Genomic DNA, 8444 nt, shown 5'->3' on the forward strand with positions numbered 1-8444 from the left:
GATATAGATATATAGATATATGGATTTATAGATTTATAGATATATAGATCATAGATATATAGATATATAGATATAGATATAGATATAGATATAGATATAGATATAGATATATATATATATATACTGTAGATCTTATAGTTATATAGGGTGCACTATGCAAATAAGATACAAAGAATGGTACTTACGAGAATATCACCGTCGCCAGAGGAATGGGTAAACGACATCTTATCGAATCGATCTTCCTTGGAGGTCTCATCCTTGATTTTGATGTTTTTTCCGGTAGAATCGTAATGGCTTTGTAATGCCTTCCAGGCCGGTGAGTCTGTCAAACTGCTCATACTGTGAATAGATTTTTGTACTTTGATAATTGACAGTTAGAATAGCGCTGCTAACCCTTTATACCTATGCAAAACCGAAGTACTGGAGGCAGTAGTACGTCTCTAAATAAAAGTGTCTCTAGTCTCTACTCAAACATCTGTTGGTGGTTTGTTTGTTTTCTTCTTCGTTTCCACAGATATAATTAGTCGAGCGTTCGACCAATCTAAACACCCCCTGTTTGTACTACACAATCGTGATTTCCTTTTTAGGAAAACTGATTTTATTTTCCTTCGGGATTTTGTTTTGTTTTTCATAGCCTTCTGAAATTTAAACATGTTTTTGTTTTGTTTGTAAATATGTATTTTCTTGTTTGTTCTCCTTTGTTGTCTGTTGTTTTTTTGTTTTTTTAAACAACAAAAGGGCTGTCTGACGACTGACGAGTGACGCCTGACACTCTGACAGTCCGAGACTCCGAGGACCAAAGGGACGAGGTCCAACTTCCATGAGTCATGCCTTGACTCACTTCCAACTTCATATTAAAATATGTCGGAATAATCCAATGAAAGGTACGATTATTTGGCAAATTTGTACAACAGCCAATAAAACAACGATTAGTTGTTTATTTGAATAGATTGTAAAGTTGTAAATAAATTAGTTGTCAGTTGTGACTTGTGATGTTAAAAAAAGAGTTAAATATCAATTTAAAAAAATAATCATTCCAAAATCCAAATTGATTTTTCCAACGGCCAACGAGCAGGCGCCTCGAAGAATCGAAGTCTAATAACTCCAAGGCGAAATTTCCCCGGGAATCAAAACTGAACGTCTGAACAGTCAACACTACACAGGAGTACATTATTTATACATACACACTGCAAATTGCACAGTGCACAGTACAGTGGGTCCTCGCAACTTGTCGAGAAAAAAATGAGACTTCTATCGAGTGGACACCCGTAGCGGTAATTTTATTGGCCGAGTGGTTCGACAGGTCCAACCATATGTTAGGTCCCTTTGTTCTTGAACAATTTTCCTTGTGATCCAGGCCAAACACCCCATAATTTGTACATATCATAGTGAGAATTCGTGCGGTGTCACCGACGTTCTAACACTATACTTGCGTTCAGTTGCGTTATAGCTTTGTGTACATTGAAAGCTGTGCGGACAATCTGAAATATTGAGTGCATTTGGGATAAAGAATCAACCAAACGTCTGTGTTGCTTTTCTATGCTATGAAGTGTATGATAGAAATAGGAGTGTCTGATTAATATTTGAAGCATACAATATTGTTTTCATACCATTTGAAATGATCTTTTGTAGAGAACACTGTTTAGCAGTATACCTAACATATGATCCGATCTGCCGAAAGCCATTTGGCCAATTAGATGATTGCTAGGGGTGTCCACTCGATAGATGTCTCTTTTTTCTGTGAAGGTCAGGGACGAGTTGCGAGTTTCAGAAGGCTACGACCGGGAGAACATAAAAATTTGACATAGGAGACTGGAGTGCCTGCGCCCTGGAGGCTGGAGCCCTGGACTCGGGGGAGATATTTGCTACAGAGGCTGATCCAGACGTGTCTTAAAAATGAATCTCATTGGCATGTATTTGATGTAAATGCTTTGTATTGACGATTAATAAACGTATTAAAAGAGAAGGATTTCAGTTTATCAGAAATGGTTGTTATACAAGTCCATACATACCTAAAAGTTCTGTATGGAATTATAGCATACTACTTTATTGGTCAATGGAAGACTATATGTACGCGCACAGCGAGTCTAGACATGTATTTCAGGTACCTCATATTCTCACTGGTATTATAAAACATGCTGGTTAGAATATGGGGTACATATCTATGTACCCGAAATAAACGCCAATCTAACTACCAATGATATTGCTTCTATAATATACCTGAGGCTCTGGGGTTAACCTCTAAAGCAAGTCTAAAGTAAATATCCCCCCCTCGGCCTCTACCCTGTCCGTCCGGTACACGCTGTATGTATGTTTTTTTTTAAATAAATATCAAAGACAACATATATGGATGTAAATATTCATTGTTTGACTCAATTTGGACTTTTGAGTAAAAAAATTGACGGCAACGCAATACACGACCACAATTTTTGAATTTAGATTTTCTTCTTTGTAGAATTATCAAGAAGTGAAAACAAAGCATTTATTTACCGCGTTCAATTGACACTACGTTTAATTGTCGCGCGATAAAAACAATTTTTGTTTTGTTTCATTTCTTTTTCAAAAATATTTTTTTAAATCAAAAATATACTCGACTCACAGTCACATAGAGTCAGAGAGTTAGGTACAGACTTACAACTTCACACAAGTCGTAGCCACAAGATACAGGCCGCAGGCGTCAGGCTTGTCAGACGCCCACCACCCAGACTCCAGAGTGAACCCACAGCCCCACACTTCCCCAGAGGCCAAGAGCCCGAGACCCCCACGCGCGGGCTACAGGTCTCTCTCTCTCTCTCTCAGAGAGAGAGGGTGGATAGCTGGGTATATTTTGACCCATAGCCTCACTCACTCACATGTGCCCGGAGTTCAGGACACACGGTGAGGCGGTGACACTGTGCATTTATTTTTTTAAACACAAGTTTTTGTTTTTGTTTTTTGTTTCTTTTCAAAATAAACAACAACTGAGGTCTGAGAGTCACTCACTGAGTCTGAGCCTGAGAGACTGAGAGACTGATTTACTCATGACTAACTGACCTGACTCTGAAGTGAGTGACAAGATTATTTGTGTTTTGTTTTTGTTTTGTTTAAAAAAAGACATACGAAGGTCACAGGAGTCCAGGGCCAGGCCATACTTCACATCATTAAGATACGTATTGTACGTTTTCTAAACAGATTTAGAATGAGTCCTTCATCCTATTTCTTAATTATGAACCTATGTCCAAAATTATTTATTCTTCATAATTGATAATTAGCATTAAGAATAAGATATTCCTGATTTTATATCACGTATTCATTGATGAGCACAACTTAACTTGTTAATTTTGCTATAGTTCTTTATTACTACTTCTTATTAAGAAATAATAAGAAATATATATATTATAAATATTAAGTTATCAATATATATCCATATTTCATTCTTATTATGTCATACGAGTGAAACTGTGACAGACAGACCCTTGGTGACTCATCGCAATCAGGCCTGAATGCCTAATCACATATCACAAGTATTTAGATACAGAACAGTGAGAAGTTGGGAATACAGAGCTACAGACAATTTAAGGTATGTTGACTTCTTAATTCATTCCATATTCCTTATTTAAGGTATGTTGACTTCTTAATTCTTATTTCTTATTAAGAACAGCGTGATTTCTTAATCTTACAAAATTCTTAATTGAGCTCTAAAAATTTCCAAATTTCAATTTGTCTTCGACCCATATTTATTAATTTAGTTCGGAACTATATTTGTTTTATAAAAAAAACAATGAATTTACTACACACACAGAGTGATAGACAGTGGACTGGGTGTCAGACTGTCAGATTGAGTCAGAATCGGGCAATTGGCAGTTCGGCACTCTCATCAGGCATCAGCTCTCTATTTTTGCACTAAATATGTACGTATTTATAATATGTAAAATGTTTAGAATCTGTTCTAAAAATACATACTCTCTATAATATTGTCGTCTCAACTCTCAGTATCTCACACTCACACTCACACTCACAGTCTCACACTCACACTCACACTCACAGACTCACCACAGTCTCACACTACTACTATCCACTAGTAGAGAGTAGAGAGAGTAGAGCTATTTAGTAGAGCAGAGAGGCTGGGGGACCCGGAAGACCGGGAATCCGGGATTTTTATATATATATATTTTTTTTTCAACCAACCCAACCACAAGATATTTTTTCAAAATTCCAGGAGAGAAGTTATATATGTACATAAATAGTCTATAGGCGAGACCGCGTCCCCCGAGAAGGCCAAATTTGAATTTAAGCCCTATGTGTTACCATTTACCAACGTACCATAACCCTCTAAAGAGTACCTAACTACCTCTTGGTGGCTGGTGTTACATACATGGTCATAGCCTCCGCGACTCTGCCTCCCCACCCCAATCTCCAGTCTCCCACCAGAGGGTCCAGGGCCCCAGTCCAAGGCCCCAGAGGCCCAGAACCCCAGACTCTGGCAGGCCGCCTACTCGCCTAGAGTAGAGGCCTCAATATTTTATTTTTTTTAAAGCTATGGAGAATTGGAGACTGGAGTGACTATGGAGTTACAAATATAACAGAGAGTATAATATATTCTATAAAAGTACTGATGACAGATATAGAGTACAGAGTACTATTTAGGAGACCAACACTGGTGTTAAATTTAAAAACAACCTGTGTAGAGTTGTCACTATTTTTTAAAATTAGAAATGAAAGGCCCAGCCTCAAAGGGGGGGGGGGGGCCTTTCTCATTCTAAATATCTCAACAAAAATCCCTAACCAAATGATGAGTAAAAAAAGCACTCTTCCGAAATTGGAGTGATACAGTTTATTCATTTCTGAATAAAACATTTTTAGCCCATTCTTTGCGTAGGCCGAGATTTACAGAAATTCAGCATGCACTGTGTTCAAATTTGAATAAACTGAGATACTATTGAATGAAATAGCTTTACCGACCAACCACCAATTATAATCCAGAAAGTCCTTTTTTAGGGCTTTTCCGTTTTTCTGAAAGTGTCGTCACAACAAAAGGTCCAAAATCAAATGAAAAGAGCAATCAGCCAACAAAAGAGGCAAAAAGCCAAAAAGTAGATAGATCAGAATCGCAAAATCCTGCAGACTACTAGTAGTAGTAGCAGAGTCCTGCTGAAGGGAGTGAAGGCTGAAGCTGTTTTTTATGACCAAAAGTCACTGCTGAAGTCCACCAACGATACGAAGCTAACAGCATATATAAATGCCACTCTCACTACATATCCGCCACTGTCGCGTTGAATCTCTCCAAGTGTAATCGAATATCCAGCTTATTCGCAACGTAAATAGCCAACTCTTACAATATGGATCCAACTGAGCGCAGAGAGTCGGCCCTTTCGCAAATGGGATCTGACTTGGGAGCTTTCGCGGCACAAGACGCACTAGCCGGACTCGAGAGTGTGACCGAGGCACAACTTGCAGACGCCGAAGCCGAGGCACAGTAATTGTGTTACAGGGAGACCGCATATTTACCCTATGTCACACTGGAGTTTTTCTTATTGATTTCATTGATCAAGCGCGACCAAGTTGAGAGAATTGCGACGGCTTGACTTGTTCGGACCATTGGATTACGAGAACCAATACACTGTTGTTGGGCATGCGATGCAACACCCTTCCGGTCGCTTGACGACCGAAACTCTTCTTACAGAATTGATAGACAAATAACTCCGAACAGAAACGGGGGGTATGGGAACATAGAAAGATTTGGTTCCACGGTGTGCGTTGGCAAGTGCATATACATGCATATCAGTGGAACCTGTACCTGTATGCACTTCTCATCAGCGAAATGGATCTGATTTTTTTTGTGGATGTAAGAGGTAGGGGTAGGAGTAATAGAGATAAAATTTCAATAGACAAAAGGAATTAAACAGGGATGAAACGTTTGACAGTGCAAAGCTCTTTCTTCATTTTCCTTTTCGCTATAACCGTACTGGTAAGAATTGGTAATGAAGTTTGCAAATGTTGCCGATACTGTACACATTGGATTAAGTCCTCTAGTGACTAACTATCTGAATATATTAATTCAACGGGTATTCTGACGCCTACTCTTTTTGTTGCATCAAAACATGCACTTATCAGTTCTGGCCATTTGAAAGCAACTCTCACTTTCGCACTATGTTGTGACAATGTTCAATAATTGAAATTGTACAAACGGAATTCCAGGGTTGAAATCATACACCCAAGTAGTCTGAAGTACAACCTAAAATGTAGACTGGTTCTTCGTCTGATTGTCGATCGTCGCCATAATCGGTATCTCTCAATGCGTGTACTTCACTTGCCCATAACTACCACTAGATTCGAAAAGGGTAAACAAGCTTGTTGATTTCCATATTATGATAGAGAAACTTCAACAGTTGACAAAGTGATATTTAACTATGGTGGATCTGCAACACTTAAGTGGATCCGCAACAACTACCAAGAGAATCTGTAACACCTAATGTAACACCTGTCATCAAAGTGCTCCTAAGTGCTCCTGTAACATCTGATGTATGTCTGATGTCACCTACAATGACTAGGTGGGTATTTTATGATAACCTAAATTTGCCAGCAACGCATAAGCTTAAAAGTCATTCTACACATTGCGTTGGCCGTGGGAAGGATATAACAGAAAAGCTTGTCTTTTTTCTTTGGTACCTTGAGATGCAGGCCCAAAATACCATTAGCATTTTTTTAATTATATTGTGCATCACACCTACTACATTTGTATCTCATTCATCACTTACATATACCACCAGATCATCCCGGCCTACCGTAGCATCCAGCACTGCATAGAGACGCTCTAGCACTCCCTTATCTCCCATTCCCATCACTATATGACCGCGAAAAATAAAAAGTTCATTGTCTACATCCGTAAAAATTTATTTTATATTATTTTGCTTTACCACATCTCCTGCTTATCTCACTCTTCATCTTCATATACCAGTACTTCCCGGCCAACCGTAGTATCCAGCACTGCATATAGGCGCTCTAGCACTTCATCATCTTCCATTTCATTCCCAGAGATGCGGAAGGATTCTAATTCTGTCTGTGTTCTCAGCATAAGTGCCATGGCATCTGCAACATTCTCGGCTTGTTCTTCTTCGATATCTGCGAAGGCCATATCGATAGACTGTGGGCAGAAAAGGAATGTACGGTTAGTAAACACGTTATTCAGTTCACCATGTCCACGATGGCACCATGCACTCTCAAAAAGGATCATAGACCGCTTCCTAAAATTAGGATTCATTGGAATTATCGCAACACACTCGTCCAAACTTAAACGGTAGATTACCACATATGTATATTGAGCCATGCCAGTCCCATTCCTAACATCAATACAATTGAATTTCAGCAATTGATTTGATAGTCAATGCAATTGAATTCAACCTGATCCACATCCAACGATACTGGCATGAGGTCAGTTGTAAAGGTTTGTACGAGAGATTGATACATGGATAGCCCCACGTGGCTAAATCTAAATGAATTATATTTTCCTTTTAATGTAATAAGCCCGAGCTTGTGCCAAATTGAGCGAGAAAAAGACCTTTTGGTCTCCTTTGATCATGAACAGGGATATAGTACGCACATACATGTATGACTATGCAACTCTACAATGACAACGGATGTAGTACGCACATACACGTATAACTATGCAACTCTACAATGACAACCATAGTGTTTGTTGCAATATATTCCACTGTATGCATGTGCTGTGACAAAACATGCATACCAGTACTTGTATGCATTTGAACTGATATGGATTTCTCTCTCTCTCTCTCGCCACATCCCTGACTAAACGATAAATACGACTAGTGTAATCTTCTACAGCACACGCCCATACCTTTAAGCCCGTGTTCCCACTCTGTTGGATTGCTTCGCACACAGCTATGCACCCCTCTTCCCGCAACATACAATCGCCCAAGTCAATCTTCTGCAGATTCTTCATCGTTCGGATAGCTTCGGCTACAGCCTTCGCCCCCACTTCAGTGGCTGTGTTGTCGTTCATGTTTATGATTTCCATATCTTTCCCCGCAAACGCTGCGAATAGAGCCACAAAGCCGACCTTGGTGGTGCCGTTTTGTGGCATCGCCACTTCCTGTCATATCCGTAACAGATTTCAGTGAATGTGTGCTCTCAACAGGTAGATAGCAATGAGACCTGAATATTTGATAATGTTACTATGTATATGTAGATGTATACAAACACTGTGTCTGGGAAAATCTGCTCTGAAATGACAGACAGCATAAAGTGGTGAAGTACATATATAGTCCTTGGGTGCACCATTGTTGCCATACCAAAACATGTGAACAAGAGTTCCAACGCGAATATACACGTTTCCATAGTCCGAAATATATATATATATATATATATATATATATATATATATATATATATATATATATATACTAACTACTATAACAACTAACTAACTAATAACTAACCTAACTAAC

General features: G+C 38.9%; 1 protein-coding gene across 1 annotated transcript in view; it reads right to left on the reverse strand.

Annotated features, from left to right (window-relative positions):
- Window positions 1-6661: 6661 nt before the first annotated feature.
- SARC_07045 (hypothetical protein) overlaps window positions 6662-8444 on the reverse strand; it is a 5114-nt gene continuing 3331 nt past the window's right edge. Inside the window, exons 5-6 of the mRNA XM_014299018.1 lie at window positions 7835-8089; window positions 6662-7123 (exon numbers count right to left, since the gene is read on the reverse strand). Of these exons, the coding sequence (XP_014154493.1) occupies window positions 6914-7123; window positions 7835-8089 (465 nt within the window). The 3' untranslated portion in view covers window positions 6662-6913. The remainder of the gene's footprint in view (window positions 7124-7834; window positions 8090-8444) is intronic.

This window comes from Sphaeroforma arctica, assembly GCF_001186125.1.
Source record: "Sphaeroforma arctica JP610 unplaced genomic scaffold supercont1.535, whole genome shotgun sequence".
Taxonomy (NCBI): Eukaryota; class Ichthyosporea; order Ichthyophonida; genus Sphaeroforma; species Sphaeroforma arctica.